We start from the raw sequence: 18,811 nt of genomic DNA, 5'->3' as shown, positions 1-18,811 counted from the left end.
CTGCACAGACCAGACACAGCACGGTCCCCCGAGCGCGCACCGCGAACACGAACTCCTGCTGTCCTGCCAGCGGAATCCCCATGAGGCTTCCGATTTTCCTCAGGGAAAATTCATCCAGACAGAGGTCGGAAAAGGGAATCGTCACTGGTTAAGCTTCCACCACGGACCTGACCGTAGAACAGAAGGGGACGAGCCTGCGGGCTGCCCGTGGGCCTCTGAGCTCCGTGGGCTGGGTGACAGCAGCCTGTACGCACCCAGCCGCCCTCCCGAGCTCCCCTGGGGCTGGTCATCCAGACGCCAGCAGGCACCATCCCTCTGCAATGAGCTGGTCATCCGGTGGGCACCCAGCTCCGAACAGACCACCCTTCAAGGGAGGCTGACGGAAACCAGACAAGGCCAAGGAGAGCCCTGGGGACACAGCGTCAGATCACTGCCCACCCAGGGTCTGCGGGGGAAGTTCTCTGCAGTCTGCGTCCCCTCGGAGAGAAAGGCAACAGTGTCCAGAAAAAAGAAACTGATCAAATCAGCAGGGGTAACTGACCCTGTACCCGAGCCAGGAAAAGGGGAGCTGAGAATTAAGTCCTGAAACCACTAACACATTCTGACTTCAACTTTTTGCCAGTTTTGATTCAGTCACATGAGTCATCGCTGGACTGAGTGAGCCCGGGATTTGCTAAGTTTTCTGTGGGCTGGGAGCATCTGAAGAGAAACCAAGGGACCAGGAGAGGAACACGTGGGGTTTCTATTTTTCAAAATTAACTTCAAGGTAAAGAAAACATGAACCACTGGACTTACCAATTTAGAAAGATCCTAAGTTATCGAAGATGTTATTTTAAACACCAAAAGGCATCCCCTCACCCAGTGACACACGTGGGCTGAGTTTTGTGCAGGTGCTACATGAGACACGTAGTTACCAGTTCAAGTTCAAGGCCGATCCCAGGGAGCTGCCGGCCAGCAGAGACATATAGTAACACACGAAATGTCCCAATTGACTATTTAAGCATCAAATTCAGTGATGTTTAACTGCGTTTCAATTGAATTCACCCAAAACTGTATTTGTAAACAAACCATTTGCTCGTGTACCCCCAAAAGCACATGGAACTGTCACAATTCAAATGCTCGTTAAACCGGACGCTAAGCTGAGAGACCTGACGTCTCGGGCACTGAAGGCCGGCAGCGCCCCACCGGTGCACACTGGTGGAGGGAGACGGGAGGCTGGGCCCAACTCTAGCCCTGGGCGCTGCCCTCAGAGCTTGGCCGGGACCCCGAGGCCCCCATTCCCTCACCACGGCACCTACTCCAGTTTCTTCCTGTTGGCAAGTGCCCAGGAAAGAGCTCGGCATCTCCAGCCAACAAGACAGAACCTCCGACTCAGCCGGTGGGAACCAGCACAGGCGCACGGACCTTCCAGCGCTCACCCATTTGTCAAACAGATGACGGGCCCAGCTCCGGAGACTGGGATGCTGTCGCTGTTCTGTTGACACCTGACCGTGGCACCTGTCCAGCCTGCCCCCCTGCCACCTCTTCTAATAAAATGCCCGCCTTCCCCCAGGCAAGGAGCCCTCTCCCGCTTCCAGGCCACGCGTCCTCAGGCAGGGCAGGTCCTGTCCTTAGCTCCAGGGGCCGCCAGGCCCGGGCCTGGTGGGTATGACCGCCCGCTGCCCAGGGTGTGCTGGGGACAGACAGCGGGTCTGTTCACACGATTCCCAGAACTCGGGCTTGTGACCGAGACTCACCTCCTGCACTTAGGCCATCGGAAGGGAAGCCGACGACAGCTGCCGGGCGTCACTAGCAGGGAAGCTGAGTCATAGCACTGAGGAGGCGGCCGGGGACGCACAGAGGGGAGGGGACCGCGTCCAGGCTGTGGTGTCCACACCCTGGACAAAGCGGAGCTGCCCCCGGATTCGCAGTCACAGGGCCCCATGTGCTTTCTTTTTACAACGACTTCCTTGACTCACTAATAACACAGTGAGGGGTGGGGGTGGGGGGGCTACTAGCTGCCCTGCTGCAGTTTCCAAGGAAGCTTTTCCAGATGCAGCTTCCAAAGGCATGTTTTCAAGAGTAAAGCTGTGTCCAAACTGAGCACGGCCCCAGGACCACTCCCTGATGGCTGACGTCACACACAGCATCCCAGGTGGCCTCTGGAAGCTTCCTCGGGTCACCGAGGTCTCCTCTCTGCGCACAGCACGCTGGGCATTCTTAAAGCCGTGGGCTCGGGACGCCACCATTTTGGAAAAATAAATTACCAACATTCAGATACTTGAAAAATGTCCCTCTGGGCTGCTGTGAGAATGAAGACTTCGACTTCATCCCAACAGGGGTCTAAGAGCAGAACCTGCTCAGGTAAGCCACGGGCTGCAGCTTCAGGCCCGTTGTCACGGCCTGCACGGTGTCCTGCAGAGACCGACAGCCAGAGGCTGCTTTGCTGACCTCGTGAGGCCTCACCCAGGGGAGGAGAGGCCAGCCCTGCCTGGAGGCCGAACGCGTCCCCGCAGGACGGGTGGCGGGAGAGAGGGAACTCCCTGAACCCCAGGAAGACAGGGGAGGGGACGTGCAGCTGACAGCCTGCCCACCTCCCGGCCCAGGAACGCTCCCTTGCTCCAGCCACCTGGAGGCCATAGGCCTCACCTGGGCGCACAGGGAAGCGGTGGGAAGTTGGATCCTCCCGTCGGCCGGCTTCCAGGAGCTCCAGTGGAGGCTGGTAAGGGGAGACGCTGTGCCTTGGGGGGCTAGTCCCCAGGGAGCACCAAGACCTACTCCGAGTATGGGAATATGACCCCAAAGACGGGTGGTCACTCGCCCAGACCTCCAGAGGCACTGGCGCCCAGGGCTGGCCTCCTGCAGGCCCCCTCGGCCAGACACACCTGGATGGCCAGTTGCCCTCATCACAGGGCCGCAGGGCCTCCCTCCCCAGCACCCCAGGGGACCCGGGACCCTGAGAGGCGGGAACCGGAAGCTGGCCCAGGCCCAAACACGCGGGTCAGCAGACGTCGAGGGATCTGAGGACAGCTGCCCGGCAGGCTGACCACGAGCCCAGCGGAGGAGCTCTCGCCAGCCCCCGGCCCCGGGCGCCCTCCGACGCCAGGGCTTCCTGTCACATGGACGGCGGCTTTGGAGCTGCCTGGACCGTGGGGTGGGAGCCAGCTTTAAGGAGGCGACCCCACGACCGCACAGACGAGGCCACGGAGAGAAGGACGGGGTCGGGGGTGGGGCGCGGAGGGCTCGCGAGGACTCATGAGGCGGGCGGTGTAGAACGTGTCCTCCCGAGAGGTCCCAGCGGAGGACGGAACCGGGCCAAGTAGACCGCACACTGCTTAGGTTTTAGCGCTAGCTGTTTCATCATCACCGTGACAAACGTCTCCCATAGTGCTGAGCAGAGTAAAATACTCAAAAACTAAACAAGTGTTTCTACAAAAGCTGAGCTGAGCTGAGTACCACACCCACTGGGGAAGGGACCCGCTGCAGCCCCGGAGCCCGAGGGCTCCAGATCCCAGGGCGGCTAGAACGCCGCTTTCTACTTTCCAGGGTCAAACCGGAATCCCAGGACACTCTCGGACCATGATTTCTGAAGCCCAACCACGCGGCAAAACAGTCCACTCTCGGGCCCCACCTGGACACACCCTAAAACGCCCCGAGCAGGACACAAGTCTGACATGCCCAGAGATTCCCACTCAGTCTTTCTGGGGGGGCCGAGGGGAGGGTCCCGAAAGCAAAGGGATGAAGTGATGGCTGGACGGCCCAGTTAAGTCTGGGGCCGGGTCTTCACTTACCCTCACATCTTTCAAGTCCCCAGTTGCCACCAAATCATTTTTTAAAAATAGAAAACGGCAGCAGATGCATGAGAGCAGAGAGACCTGGGAGCAAAGCTGCAAGTGAACACTGAATGTTCCTGCACAAGTGGAACTTGTGACATAACTGCACCCCAACGAGCAGCCCCCCAGGAACGCGCCAGACCGGACCCCGCAGCCCACAGGCGGCAACATGGCGCCCCCAAGCTGGTCTCTGTCTCATCATCACCGCCCCCCTCTGTGTCCCCAGCTCCGGGCCCCCAGTTGGGCCCCCTCCCACCAGGACTCAGCTCTTCCCCTGTCCCTGGTGCACACCGGCAGCAATGGGAGCTTCCTCCCCCTGCGCCCGTGTCTACGCAGCTGTCAGCTGGGTCTGTGTCCATGTCAGCGATAATCTGCTTGGTTCTGTGAGGGATCTGGTCAGCTTTGCACGCCCTGCCCCCTCACAGAATCAACGAGACCACGCAAGGTCATTTCAAAGCATCTTTAAAAACTATAAAACCCCGCGAAAGCATAAGGCACAGGAGGATTTCTGGAAATCTTGCCAGTTACCTATCACGTCACTTTCCCTGCCTACCCTCAGCTGTTTTACAAAACCCTATGAGGTTCTGTGGAGAATCTCACCGCCCGCAGGACGCTGGTGGCTCCGTTTCTGTTCTACAACAACCACATTTTAAAATATTGTTCTTTTTAAAAAGCCATTAAGATGTGAGGGCAGAGCCCAGTACGAGTATTAGACTTCGGCCAGATGTGAAAAATGGCTTCAGGGTCCAGGTTTTTTCCACTGACTCACTGAAGAATTAAACGACTGCCTCCAGGACACCCTCACTTGGCCGGTTACGGGCCCCCTCCTCAGCGCCTGATGCCCTCCTGCTGGCCCGCCTCGGCTGGCTGGCCGGCCCTCCACACGGGAAGGAAGCCCGTGCCTGTCTCTCTCGGAGGAGCGGTTTCCAGGCTGCGAGGGGAGTCCCGCCGAGGACCCCGAAGGAAGCTGCCAGTATAGCCGGCGGCCGCTAGGAGAGTGGTCTGTCCGTGCACTTTGTTTTAAGAGTAGGAACACTGACCGCCCACTTCCTGAATAGTCCACTCAATATTTTACAACTTTCGCAGGCTCTTCGCGGTGCCAAAGTACTCTAGCTCAGCCGAGAAAAGTGGAAACTATTTTTGGCATTCAGAGGAGCAGCGGTAGGACGCTGAACACAGTCAGCGCCTGGAACGCAGGCTGCCTTTACAGATTTTGAAACTTTCTAATCAGAGGCGCAGCCAAATAGGCCTGCTGCACTCGGCGCACCCGGGGCCGGGATCCTCTAGGGAGGGCGGGGGTCGGCCGGCGAGGGCGCGATGCATCCTGCCAACCGGAGCGCCGGGTCTCCGACGGCACCACCAGGGCGCGCCCCGGCTGGAGATGAGGGCGGGGACGTGCCCCGGGAGCAAACCCGCTTGGACCCCGACTGTATCCACCCCCGGGCCGCCCGCGCTGCCCCGCAACTCGGGGACCCGCACCGCGGCGCCTCCCGGAACTCGGCCAGGCTAGCTCACGGCGCAGAGAAAGCCCCAGAGAACCGTGCGCCCCACGGGCCCCGGGACAACCCGGGCAGGAGGCTCTCGGCGCCCCGGCAGATGCGGGGACGTGAGGTCACGGAGGGTGCGCCACGGAGGGCCCCTCCCCGCCCCAGAGCCGGGACAGGGGTGCCGCGCTCGGGGAGGAGGGGAAAACGGGGAGCGGGAACCGCCGAGTAGAAGGAGGGGGGAAGAGGGGGAGGGGAGAGGAAGGGGGAGGAGAGGAAGCCGGAGGAGGGGGAAGCCGGGCCCCAGGAGAAGAGGGGGCCGGAGAGGGACGGGAGGGGGAGGAAGGCGAGCGGAGGAGGGGAGCCAGCAGGACCGGGCCGGGCAGGGCGGAGGGCTTTCCCCGGCGGCTGCAGACAACTTTCCCGTCCCTCGGGGATGCCGAGCTCCGAACAAAGGCGGCTCCGGAGGCGGCGCGCGCTGCGCTCAGGTCCGCCCCCCTCCCGGCCACGGAGGACAAAGGCGCTGCCGCGCGACCCTCCCCCCGGCCCCCGGGACCCGGCCGCCCCGCGCGCCCACGTCCCCCGCGCCCCGCCGGACTCACAGGATGGAGGTCTGCGGCGCCACGGCGGGCACGGCCTCCAGCAGCAGATGCATGCAGCGCACCGTGGTGCGGAAGCACAGGCAGCGGCTCGGACACCCGTTGCCCTGCTTGGGGGCGACCGCGGCCAGTGCCCCCCAGCACGAGCACAGCACGAGCGCCAGCAAGCAGGGGCGCGCGGGGCGCGCGTCGCGCACGGCCATGGCCCACGGCGCGCAGGACGCTTGGACTCTGCGACCGACCGCGAGGGCCCGGCGTGTCCAGCGCCGCCGGCTGCGGCCCACGTCCCAGCTGCGCGCGGGGGGCGGGGGGCGCCAGCTGTGCACATGCGCGTGGCTCCTCCCCGCCCGCCCCCTCCTCCCCAAGGGCCGGGGCGGGGCGAGGACCTCCTGCCGGGCGTCGGGCCGCGGCGCTGCCCCGGGTGCGGAGCTCAGGTTGGGCCCCCGGGTTCCAGTCCCAGGTCTGCGCCCACGACCGGAGGCCTCGGCCAAGTTGCTCCGCCTCGCCTAGCCGCCGTTTCCACATGTGTGCAGTAGGGGTGGAGGTTGTTTTATAACACGCGTTCGCAGTGCTTAGCAAGCTGCAGTCAGGATTCCAAGCGCTTGCTGGAGCCCTCTCTCTGTCTCTCAGTCTCCCTCCCTCCCTCCCTCCCTCCCTCCCTCCCTCTCTCTCTCTCTCTCTCTCTCTCTCTCTCTCTCTCTGTCTCCCTCTCTCGCCCCCCCCCCCCCCCCCCCCCCCCCCCGTCTCTCTCTCTCTGACTTGTACAAACACCCGCTGTAGCAGGATCGGAGCCAGGGGTCTGAGCCCGTGAGGCCCGTTAAGCACCCATGTTTTGGGCACTGCTGCCGCCAGGCCACTGTTGGGAGCGCAGAAGAAGTTTGCGTAGAGGCCTGGGCGCAGGGCTTGGCCAGGTGGACACTCAGTGTCCTTTAGTTTCCTCTTTTGTGGCCACACCCGGAAGAACCCCACCGGGCCTCCCCCAAGGGGGCCTTGCCTAGGGCCACCAGAAGACGCAGGGGTCGGTGGGAAGGAGGGGAGGCAGTCCCACGTTCTTCTGTCTGTCTGCAGCCCCATTCTGACACTTCACTCTCCAGGATCCAGGCTCTGCGTGTTACAGTTGAGGAAGTCCAGGCTGTCCTGTGTCCAAAGACACATGATCACAAAGTCCCAGCGTCAGAGAGAAGCCTGGGTCTGTCCTGACCTCCACACTGTCCTGTGACCAGTGGGGCGTTCTACCTCAGGTATGCTGCCGCAGGACTGGGGTGACAGGGCGCTTTCCTGCTGCTGTGTCAGTAAACTCCTGTACCTACACGGTGCCCCGCGTCTGCATCTGCGGGCAGCTGAGCTGGGGTCTGGCTCAGGCCCCTCCAGCGTCACGGACGCTGTCATCCCTGTTACCATAGGGAGAAGCCTTCCCAGTCCTCCAGCGACCCGGACCACGCCAGCCAGGGGTCCCGTGCTAACCAGTGACAAATCCCCCCAGGCCTCCACACTCCGTTACGAGTGCTGCCTGCTCGCCCCACAAGAATTTCAAACTTAAATGCAGAAACCCAAAACCTTACTTTCCCTGAGAGATGTCAGGTTTCTTCTGGATCGCTGATGTGATCCTCCAAACTGCTTTCTCAGACCCTCCAGCCCAGAAGTGGCCTGTTTGGTGCTCACCCACATGTAGGGAGTTGAGAAACCCTGTGGATTCCAGTTGTTCCTTGGGGCTCAGTCGATTTCTGTTCCTCCATTTTCCCTCTTATAACTGCTGACGGTCCTGGCCCTGCCCATCGCCCTGGACCACCGCCAAGACGCCACCCCACACCGGTCTACCAGGTCCATGCTCCCTGCAGCAGGCAGAGAAGGTGCCACTGCTTTGACCCTGCCCACCCCCCATCCGAATGTCTCTGGACCTCTCCTGTATAAGTGGGTAAATATCAAATTTCACCCACCACCTCGACCTCCGCCACCCCAGGTGCAGGCGTCCTGAGCAGCACACAGTCTTAGCCTCTCTTTTCAGTTCAGCACCAGCTGCGGCTAATTTGATGTGTCCAGTCTGCTGGGCTGTCACACCTTGTGATTTTCAACCACTAATCCAGGTGTTGTGCTGAAGGTATTTTGTAGATGAGATTGACATTGGTGAACTTGGACAAAGAGGAGTTCCCTCGTGAACCTCATCCCCTCAGTTGAAGTTCTTTAGAGTAGAAACTGAGGCTTCCTGGAGAAGAAGTTCTATTGCAAGATCTCAGCATCCACTCCTGCCTGAGTTTCTCATCTCCTGACCTGCCTGTAAAATGTAGGACCTGCCAGTGCCCACAAGTGTGTGAGCCACTTCCTTAAAATCTGTCTATCCCGCCCTCCTCCCACCTTTCCTCCTTCCATCCTTCCCACCTTCCCTCCCTCCCTCCCTCCCTTCCTTCCTTCCATCTTTCCTTCCATCCCTCCATCCCTCCATCCCTCTATCCACCCATCCATCCACCCACCACCCTTCCATCCATCCCTCCATCCATCCGTGGTGCTGTCTCCCTGAACACGTGTGTCGGGTGCACAGCCCTCTGCAGAACTCCGGATGGAGGTGTGGCGGCAGCGGCCAGCGCAATGACTGATGCTCAGGCCTGAAGGAATTCATGTTTCAGGAACGAAGCTCTTACGTGGAGCTGAGTGTGCTTCCCGCACCCTTTGTGCAGCATCTCCTGCATCTGCCCTCTAGAGGCCCACGGAGGCCTCACACCTCCGGGAACGCAACCTTCCTGGGGAATCACGTGCAGACGTCAAAGCCACTCGAGTTTTCTGTTGCCCAGGGCCCTGATGACTCTTCCCATTTCTCTCCGATGACCACCCTCCATACCTCATTGTCTGCCCACAATCCTGTTATCTGTCCTACAGCAAACAGCCCTTTCAGGTGTGATTGTGCTGGTTGACAAGCTCTAGTTGTTCAGATGTGCAGACAAAGGAGCCAAGATTACCGTGATCCTCTGTTTTCTGTGAACAGTATCGCTGCGCTCTCCAGTGGATCAGGCAGACGTGGGGACATGAGATCCATCCTCCCGGTGTCTGAACACAGGCTCCGAGGCAGGGCCTGCTCACACTAAGGTGCACAGACACCTGAGCCTCGAGACGTTCCTGAGGAGGTGTTACTATCCTCATTTTGCAAATGAAAGCACCGATGCTCAGCAGAGAGAGTAACATGTCCCAGGACCTGTCACTCATCCAGGGAGGGAGGGAGGGGAGGGGACAGGAAGCTGACTGACCTGCGAGCCTCACCTGCTGCACTGGACGGGGCTGGGGACCCCCCCCAGATGTCACTGGGCCCCTGCATGCCCCCCCACCCCCCAGTGGCTGCCGACCTTCTCCGGAGACCTGCTAGGGCTGCGAGGGCTACGGGGCCGCGCTCCTGGAGATGCCGGGCACTCCGCCCCTCCTGAAGCCGCCTGCAGCTGCAGACACAAGTCAGCCCTCAGACTGCAGGGCTTCCTGGGCCTCAGGCGATCGATGGCCAGTGTCTCCCCTGCTCGGTAGCTGTCCTCACCCCGAGAGCCCCTTGTGCATCAGGCTCTGCTGAGAGGACACCTGCGTCTCCTCCGTAGTGCCACGGGGTCCCCCAAGGACAGGACGGTCGGCATTTTCTGCCGCTTCTTCTAGAGTGACGTTGCTCCTGTCTACCGGTCTGTCTCCCCATCTGCCTCTTCGAGGATTTATGAGGAAAAGAACGTGGGGTTTGGAACAAGGCAAGCTGGGAGGCAGCCTCCCCAGCTCTGTGACTCCTGGCGACTTTCTCGCCCTCTCTGGGCCTCGGTTTCCCGTCTGTAACAGGAGAAGACCAGTTCCTACTCGAAACGTAGGCTGTCGTGAGGACTGAGTGAGGGCTGTCGGATGTGCCTGCCTGGGAGCCGTCAGCCGCGCCAGGGTGAGCGTTCTCCTTGCTGGGAAGGCTTTCCGGGTCTGGGTGGCCCCCAGTCTGGAGGCCTAGGGGCCATTCCCAGACGGTGAGTCACCCCTGAGAACCTGGCTGTGCCTGAGGCAGCCCCCCTCCCCCCAGTCCCAAGGGCCTCTTCCTGCATCTCCCTGCCCTACGCCCGCCCTCTCGCTGGCAGCCCAGGGGAGCAGGGCCCCCGGCTGACCTGGGTGTAACTCCAAGAGCCCGTTTTGGGGCTGCTGCCACAAAGCATCACACTCGGGGGCCGTTGACCCGCAGAAACCTGTCCTCCCACAGTTCCAGAGGCCAAGGTTCCTTCTGGAGGCTCAGAGGGAACATCCGTCCCAGCCTCTCTCCGGCTTTGCCAGGAGGGCTGCAGACTGCCAGCCCGGCCCCGGTCCCATCGCCACAAGACCTTCCCCCAAGCTTGTCCTCAGCCGGTGTTTCCCTCTCCTTATGAGGACGTGCTGGCTCAGGGCCACCTTAGTAATGCCGTCCTCCTGACTCTGGCTACGTCTGCAGCAGCCGCATTTCCAGAGACGTTCACATCCCGAGCTCGGGGCGGGACTTGGGTTCAGGGGGACAGAGACAGCAGGCAGAGGTGGTGATGAGCCCTGACCCTGTGGCCTGGGGTTCTGCTCACCTAGGCTGCTCCTGGCTGGTGGAAGGGAAGGGCCCGGACCTCTATTCAGCCAGATAAACTTGAAACTCTAGAATGCAGAGCTGGCTGTAAGGACCACAGGCAGACGCAGTGGCCCTCACACTCGTGCTCCGAGCCCTACCTCCAGATAAGCACGTCGGTGATGCTGGGTCCCCCTTCCTCCTTTCGCGACTGTCTGAAACCTCCATCCCAGGGATGAAAGCACAGCCGTGAGGACATGGTTTCATTTTATTGTCATGAACTCGGAGACAACTGCTCAGCCAAATGGGTCTGAGATCAGCTTTTCCCAAGTTAAAGCCGTTCCTGTTGACAAACGCCCCGTGTTTACTTGTAACCCCACATGCACCCTTTCCTGCCCCCACTTTATCTGCAGCTTCGATCAGCGGTTATACTGCTTCCCGTTAGATCAGCTAGAGCCTCTTTTTTTACATCTAAATTTTGAAAAGAAGGCAGATGACTAAATACACCCACTTAGAGCTGTTTTAGCTTGAAATCAACACAGCCGCGAGTGAGCTCAGCCCTGGTTCTCTGACCAGCCCTTTGGGTGCTGAAGTGGATGGAGGTACCATCCGGTAGGGCTGGGGCTCAGCCCTGAGCAGGCCACAGGGTGGCCTCTGTGGGTCCCGGCGCCACGAGGCCCCGCCCACCGCAGCCCAGCCGGCCCCAGGCCCAGGTGAGCACCTGCCTGGCGGCGCATCCCCACTGCCCAGGGCTGAGCCAGGACTGCTCAGAAGTGGGCCGAGGTCGGCTGCAGGTGAGCCTGCTGGGTCCTGGCTGCCTCCAGCCCAAAATAACCCACATGCCAAGGCGGCGCATTTTGGGGTGTCACGGTCTGCCCCCCTTCACTTGCTTAGGCAGGTCCTCCGACAGGAGCCACAGTATCCTGGGTCCCCTCCCCAAGGGTTTCAACGCCCAGGATGGCTCCTGTCACAGGACTGGAGACGGGGCAGTGACCCCACACACAGACGAACAGTCACAAACCATCACCCCCCATCCCACCTCCTAAGATCATCTTTTCTTAAAGCTCTGCCCTCGGAGGCCTGCATCCTCTCCCCTCCTCAACGAAGACGTGCATAAACTCTCACGTCTCATTCGTGCTTATCCTGTGATGCCCCGTTCACGTTATATTAAAAGTTAACCGACGTCTGTGCCTCTCCTCCTGCTATAACCCGCCTGCGGTCCGTTCACTTCACAGACTGGCCATCAAAGCCAGAAGGGCAGAGGGCCTGGCTTTACTCCCTCCCCGGCTTTAAGCCAAGATGCGATGGCATCACAGGCAACCTGCTCAGAGGCTACAAAGCCGGGGAAACCTCAGCTCTGTGTGGCTGGCTGCGTACAACCCACTGCAGTCTGGAGTCTGGAGACCATAGGCCCATCTCCTCCCAAGGGTCTGGACAGCAGGCCTGGGCCCAGAGGGTCACAGTCAGAGAGACGCTCTCAGGACCTGGGGGAGCTGCCAGGAGGGCAGAGGCTTACTTTAGCCATTAGGAAGATGTACACACATCTGAAAAGGCCCGAGAAAGATTTCCGAAAGAAAAGGGAAGCGGGAAGTCGCTGTCTTCCACAAGGAGAATTTAGCCTCTGGTTCTGCCTCGGGTTCCCCTGACCCTGGAGCTATCACAGCACAGACTCCAGAGGGCTCAGCCCAGCGTCACTGGCACATCCAGGGGGGCAAGTGCAGCCTCCACCCCCTCGCCTACACTGAGTGGAAGCCCGATCTCTGGGTGGAAAGCATCATACTCCACCCTGCTGGTCACCTGAGGAATGTTCCAGAAGGAATGCCAGTGTGGCTGCACGGGGAAGGGTGGACGGAGAGCTCCCGCTGGAGAGCTGGTGGCAAGGGGACCAGGCCCAGGCCCGCGCAGAGCCCTGAGTGGGGCTGGAAGCCAGCCTGTCAGTCGGCCTTCGGGTCCTTCTGAGAAAACTCTGAACAGGGCTCAGCAGGGTCATCACCTGCTGCGAAGAGCCAGGGCTGGAGCAGAATTCCTCCGGCTTCACCTTAGGTATCGCTTTCCCAGGCTCCCCTTCAGACTGCTGTTGACCCTGACTATTTCAAGGTCCCAAGCCACGGCTGTTCTTAGGACAATTCTCCCTCTGTCCTTCCGTTGCAGGTTCGCGTGCCTGACACACAGTGAGGCCAAACAAACTGAAATGTCGGAGTTCGGAGCCGAGAAAAAGGTTTCTGGCAGGACCACGCGAGGGGACGGGTGGCTTGTGCTCGAAAACCCCAGACTCCCCAGTGGTTTTCGGGAAAGCGTTTTTATAGGCAGAATTCGGGGTGAGGACTGCAGGCTGTGTGACTTTCTTCTGACTCGCTGGTGGTGAGGTAGCAGGTGGGCCTCCAGGAATCTTGCGCTCAGCCTGAAGTTACCCTCCTCCACCTGGGTGGAGGCCTTAGTTCCTGCAGAAGAACTCAGAGGTACTGTTATGTATATTCCTTGCGGAGGGACCAGGACACTGCCCCAAGGCTGCACTATTGTTTGTTGACTGCCTTTCCGGTGTTTCTGCATCCCCTCCCTTCCTGGATTAGTAACTGTTGGAATCTACACTTTGGAACAAAGGGAAGGTCTGGGAGGCTGAAACCTTTTTCCTATTGTTACCGAGTCCAGGCTCGCTCTGCTGGCCACACAACAGGCCAATAAATCAGGGGATGAGGTGTTGAGGCAAGGAATAGTGACTTTATTCAGAACGCTGGGCGTTGGAGAAGATGACAGATTAATGTCTTAGAGTACCATCTTATGGGGGGGGGCTGGATGCCAGTTTCTTTGATAGAACAGAGAGGGGGAGGAGGTGAGAATGTAAAGTAAAAAGGCCTAAGTCTTGTAAAATATCTCCTGGCTTGGCCAGCCTCAGGGAGGGGATGTGTTAATTTCTTCTTTTCTGCAGCCATTCACAGGTGGGCAGGGTCGGGGTGTTTCCCTGTGAGCTGAACAAAGGCACTTTAGTTTAACATTCAGGCAGAGGTCAGGGTTCTCCAAGGGAGGTCATTATGTGTGATTATAATAACAAAAGCAACGAGAAGCAAAGGTTAAAGTCAAAGAAACAGATCCAACATGGAGTCAGATTTTGTTCTTCCCTGTTACACTACAAAGAACTGGGGCACACGGAAAGGCTTTTGTACCCGGCGGGGCCCCACAGGGTCCTGCTTGGTTTTACTCCTGTGTTCTTGGCTGGGGGCCTAGTAATAAAAGACTAATGAACAAGAGAAAAAAAAATCAAAAGTTTATCCAAGGGTGTGCCTACTGTACTCAGGGGCGACACCCAGGGAAGTGAGCATCTCAAAGAGGTGGTTTAGAACTCAGGTTTAATCACCATCTTCAGCTACATCTGAGGAAGAAGCCTGTGGAGGCCAGTTACGGGAAGGGGACCCAGAGCGGCAAACAGATAAGGCTGTCATGCAGATTTCAGTCAGGACTTCCCAGTGGATGAGGGTCTCTGGGGATATGGGATCATCCTTCTCCCCAAGCTCAGAGAGGAGACCCCCTTACAAATGGAGACTTCCCTTGTCAGTGAAAAACGTCACTGCCATATTAGTGAACAAAGGATGCTACGGCCATCCAGCCACTAAAGCTACCCCTATGCCCTTACGGTGGACCTTGAGGGAACTCAGGATGGAGACAAACGGACTAGGGATTATGGTTTATTGGGTGGACTTGCTGAGGACTTAAGCCCAGGACGCAGCCTCTCAGAGAGCGCTGAGGGACCGCTCACAAGAGGTCGGGGGGAGCCAGGATCTACAGGGGTTTTTGCCACAAAGTCCAGGCAGTCGGAACATCAAAGATGACTGTTCATTAAAGAAAACCAGACATCTCAAGTTAAGGAACTTAGCACTTTTCTATGTATGGGAAGATGCAAGAGTCCAGGCTCATTGAAATCGTCCCTTCGATCTGCACGTCCGCTACCTGGGGCCAGTGTCCTGTGCTTTCCCAACCTGAGGCCCCGCAGGGGCACCGCAAGGGTGGCTGCAGCCCGTTTTGCCTCCATCCTGAGTCCTCTCAGGTCTCACCTTCAGGGCAGCCTGAGTGGCAGGATGGCTGCAGCGTCCTTTATTTACTGATACGGCAGCAACGTTTTTCATTCACAGCGCCACGAACATAGTTTTGTACCGGGGAGGTGAGATGCTGAGAACAAGAGCTGTGCTTCTGGAGCTGTTCCAGACCATTGCTCAAAGCCCGTCAACCCCCACCTTTAGATGGGGTGAACGTAAATCTTTAAGTTAAAGGTAAAGAAGAAGAGACAAGAAAGGAAGCTACAAACAATTGAGAGAGAGAGAGAAAAAAAGCAGATGGAACTGTTGCAGAAAAGAGTGGGGTGTGAGAGGATGGTCATGTTCCAGGTCACGTTCTGGGTCTCCCGGGCACAGCCGCCAGGTGAGGGTCCTTGGCTCTGCGCAGGAAAGAATTCAAGAGCAGCCATGGTAAAGGGAAAGCAGGCTTCCTTAGAGAGACACACATTCCATGATAGAATGCAGCCCATCTCAGAAAGCCAGAGGCCCCCAAATATGGGGTGGTTAGTTTTTATGGGCTGGGTCATTTCATACGCTAATGAGGAAGGAATATTCCAGCTATTTTGGAGAAGGGGCGGGGATTTCCAGGAACTGGGCCACCGCCCACTTTTTGGCCTTTTATGGTCAGTCTCAGAACTGTCATGGCACGTGGGGGGTGTCATTTAGCTGATATGCTGCAGTGAGCCTGTACTGAGGCTCGAGGGCCACGTCTTGGACTTGGTTGTTTCTAATCAGTTCCTGTCGTGTCCTCAGTGGCTGTCATTCTTTTAAAGGTTGTGCCCTGCCCCCTTCCTGTCTCAGAACAAGGGCCCAGATGGCGAGGAGTCTGACCTCCAACAGAGCCCCAGTCTCCTTATACACTGATTTTACTACATTCGCATATAAATGACACACCTACAGGGTGGGACATGATCAGACAGAAAGGACCAGAAAAGGATAAAAAAGGGATGACGCCCCGCTCCCTTGTGTGTGGGGGAAGCCCCACCTCTTCCCCCGGTAGACTAATGCATGCACCTCCCCATCACCAGCCTCACTCCGCTTCCCTTTGTCTTTATTGGTTAAAGTGAATTCTCTGGCCAGGTGGGTGAGAAGCTTATCTGTGAATTTAGTTCCTCTTCTCCATATAGAGCTTGTGCTGTGTTGATCTCAACTTTGGTTTTGCCTCTCCATCCTGAAGGGAAAAAGAACCCTGTCCTGCTAAGGCAGGGAGCCCGGCTGTGGCCTGAGCAGGGTCCATGCAGATCAATTTGGTAACACATGGAGGACAGCTGCCAGAGGAAGGACCAGAGATTGGAGGAGAGGCAGCTTCCGGTGGGGCTAAGACACCAAACCCTTTCACGTATCAGAGAATGAGACAGATAAGATTCAAATCGAGACATCCAGAAAAGCTTTCTCATTCTGGAAAGCGAAAGGGATCCTCCCCTTATTCTGCAGGAATAAAAGAACTTTAAAAATGTGACCATGAGCTAATCTTTCATGCTTTGCATCAGATAAGCCTAAAGTATTTAGGAACATTTTCGAGTCAACACTTCATTGGGTTCCGGGAAAAATTTTTGGCAATACAGCAAATGATAAGATGTTAATTCACAAAGCAAGTGAACTGCAGAGAATTCCAGCTCTCCTAACACTCAAGATGGGAACGAGGAAGCCGGAGGTCTGGCTGCTTCTAGTGTAATCAACCAATCCGGTCACAGCAACGGGGAACCGGATGGAAAGCAGAGAGAGTCCAAAAGGGAGCTTTCAGGGAGGTGCTCTGGGGGTCAGTACCGGCAGATACAGCTCCAAGGGAGCAGTAACACCTGCGGATATTAATGTGGAATCAAATTCGTATTTTATGGCAAGACAAGAAAAATTTAAACCTAACAAATGTTCTCTACCTTTTGGCCTCCTCTCTCCCCTGCCTGTGCACTGTGTATCTGCATTAGGCGTCGACCAGACCTCCCCATCGGGAGCAGTTCCTGCTCAGCCATAAAGAGCAGTGCTCTCCCAGCGTCACCTAGAGAATTCCTTAAAGATGGCATTTTTTCTTGATTTTATAAAGGGTCACATGACCCTCCTCGATGATGATGCTTAGATCTGATTATGTCGATCACACCTCAAGAAAACTGGGGAAAACAGAACCCTATAGAGAAGGAAATGAGCAAGGCTGGTAATCTGATCACATGGAGAGAATCCGTGTGATGGTTTTGGTGAATAAACTTCTGGATCTGGTGTAAATGCAAAAGAAAAAAGACAATGAATGAAGTTCGTTTTTCTTGATGTATATTTTAAATTGCTTAAGGCCCAAGGCTCTCCTGCTTCGCTCTGCATTGCTGAGGAGTCCACAGGGACTGGAGCTCAGGCTGTTGAAGGAGAGCTCTACTCATGGGAGCCCTGAGTGCAGCCAGGTCTCCCGCAGCAGAAATGGCCCCGGATTAACGGTGCAGGGACTTAGGACTTCGGGGAGCTGAGATGCTCTGGCCGTCAGTAAGGGCTTCTCCTGTTCCTGGAGAGGCGACCTCCCGAGGAAGAGGGGCATCACTTTCCTTCCTGGAGACGGGGCTTCCCGGAGGAGACCGAGGACGGAACTGGACAGATCCCCCTTCCACAGGCTTGGGGGATGGCTGGACAGCGAGAATCGTGGGTCTCTCAGTCACTAACACAGGTGGACCTGGCCCAAACTTGCTGCCACTCAGCTGCTCCTTAGCGTGTTTTCTGTGCTGTTCACTGGCTTTATCACAAGCATCTTATCACTGAGTCTTCATAACCAGCATTTCTAGGAACACCATAGTGTTCCGTAAGGTCCATTTGTCATCAGCTGCTCAAACCTTCCTCGGAAATAGGACTTTATTTCAGTGCATTTACAGTTGCTTTGGTGTTTTTAGGGGGACTTCTGGAATTACTGGGTCAAAAATATGAATTTTATAAGATCTTTGATACTATTGTTCAGCTGCTTTCCAAGATGTTTATCCCAATTCTCAGGCAAGGGCAAAACGGCTTTCGACAATCGAGTTGAAAGATTTCAGTCACTGCCAGCAGCTCCTTGACGCACCACCACCTGCTTTAACTGCGTTTGATCCTGAAGGCGGGGCTTTTCACAGAGGTGCACCCCAAGGTATGGAGAGACAGTTGGCAGGGTCCTAAAAGCATCCCTCCACCCTCCCCCTCCGTCAGCTCTGATGCAGCTGACCAAGCTGTTAGGTATAAAATAACAACAATGCTCGCTGGGAAGAGGGGCTCAGATGGCCTTGAATCAGCAGGAGACGCCACTGGGACTCTGTTTTGGATTTAACAAAGAGTATGGCGGGTCTCTTCCTCAAATTTTATATTTTGCAGGACCGTGTCTAGTACAGGTGAGTGTTTTTGGAGTTTTAGAGGGTTACTTTTACTAACGAAGGTGATGGGCAGCTGTGTAACTCATCGTTGCTAAATCATATTTGGAGGCTAATTTAAGGGTTGTGGGGGATCCTTGCTCATGGTGTGGAAGGAACAATGGTGACGATGCTCCCAGGGGACCAATCACAGGGCGAGTGGCCCCCGGAACCCCAGATGGGAGGTGCTGAGAAAGACACAGCGTCTTCCTTGGAACTGAACCATCAGACAAAGCTGACCACCTGGACACGTCTCAAACTTCTGTGTCCTGCAGACCCGGGAGGGCAGGGGAGTGAAGGGACCAGGGGTGGGAACGTGGTAACCGGAAGCAGCCTGTGAGCCCTCGTGACGCCAGATCTGGAAAAACCCGTAAAGGACGTTCTTGGCTCAAGTGGGAACTTGGGGACGCGGACGCGTGTTACGTAATGACGATGTCATATCTAGAGGGATAACTGTGGCAGTGAGGATGTCCCTGTTCTGGGGAGACGCCTGCGTGTGACGTGACCTTGGGGGAGAGAGTGGGGTGACGGCAGATGTGGCAGAGTGGCTTCCAGACAAGCTCCGCGCAGGCACCTCCTGAGCTGCTCACATCTGCTCTCAGGGGCCTCGGAGTAGAGAACGAAACCTCCGGAAACGTTACAGTGAAAGCATCCGGCGTTGGGGAGAAACGTTCCCGGGGGTCCCGCTGGGGGCCCCAGACAGCAAGCACTTCCGGACTCCGGTGAAGATGCATACCCGGTTAGAGACCCATCGTGCTACAAATGTGGTAACACCTTTTTTATTTAGAGTAAGATGTGTTAACATCCAGCATGACAAAATTTGTACAAAGTTCACAATTTAAAAATGAATATCACTGCAACTTGTGATTCCACACATTTACAGCAAAATTAAAGTGTCAACAAACCCATGCCGTGTAGTACAAAAATAAATCAAACTTCAGTTCCACAGAGAGCACGATAAATATTTATACAAAATTCTGTCTTAATAAATGATTACT

The 18,811-nt window shown here is 57.0% G+C and overlaps 1 protein-coding gene across 1 annotated transcript in view; it reads right to left on the bottom strand.

Moving 5' to 3' along the window:
• Positions 1–6,146, bottom strand: part of PXDN (peroxidasin) — a 64,222-nt gene extending 58,076 nt beyond the window's left edge. Inside the window, exon 1 of the mRNA XM_060027172.1 lies at positions 5,899–6,146. Coding sequence (XP_059883155.1) covers positions 5,899–6,098 — 200 coding nt within the window. The 5' untranslated portion in view covers positions 6,099–6,146. The remainder of the gene's footprint in view (positions 1–5,898) is intronic.
• Between the last annotated feature and the right edge of the window lie 12,665 nt (positions 6,147–18,811).

The sequence above is a fragment of the Delphinus delphis genome, chromosome 12 (genome assembly GCF_949987515.2).
Source record: "Delphinus delphis chromosome 12, mDelDel1.2, whole genome shotgun sequence".
Classification (NCBI taxonomy): domain Eukaryota; kingdom Metazoa; phylum Chordata; class Mammalia; order Artiodactyla; family Delphinidae; genus Delphinus; species Delphinus delphis.
The sequence above is the reverse complement of the archived record's forward strand: the minus strand, read 5'-3'. Positions and strand labels throughout refer to the sequence as shown.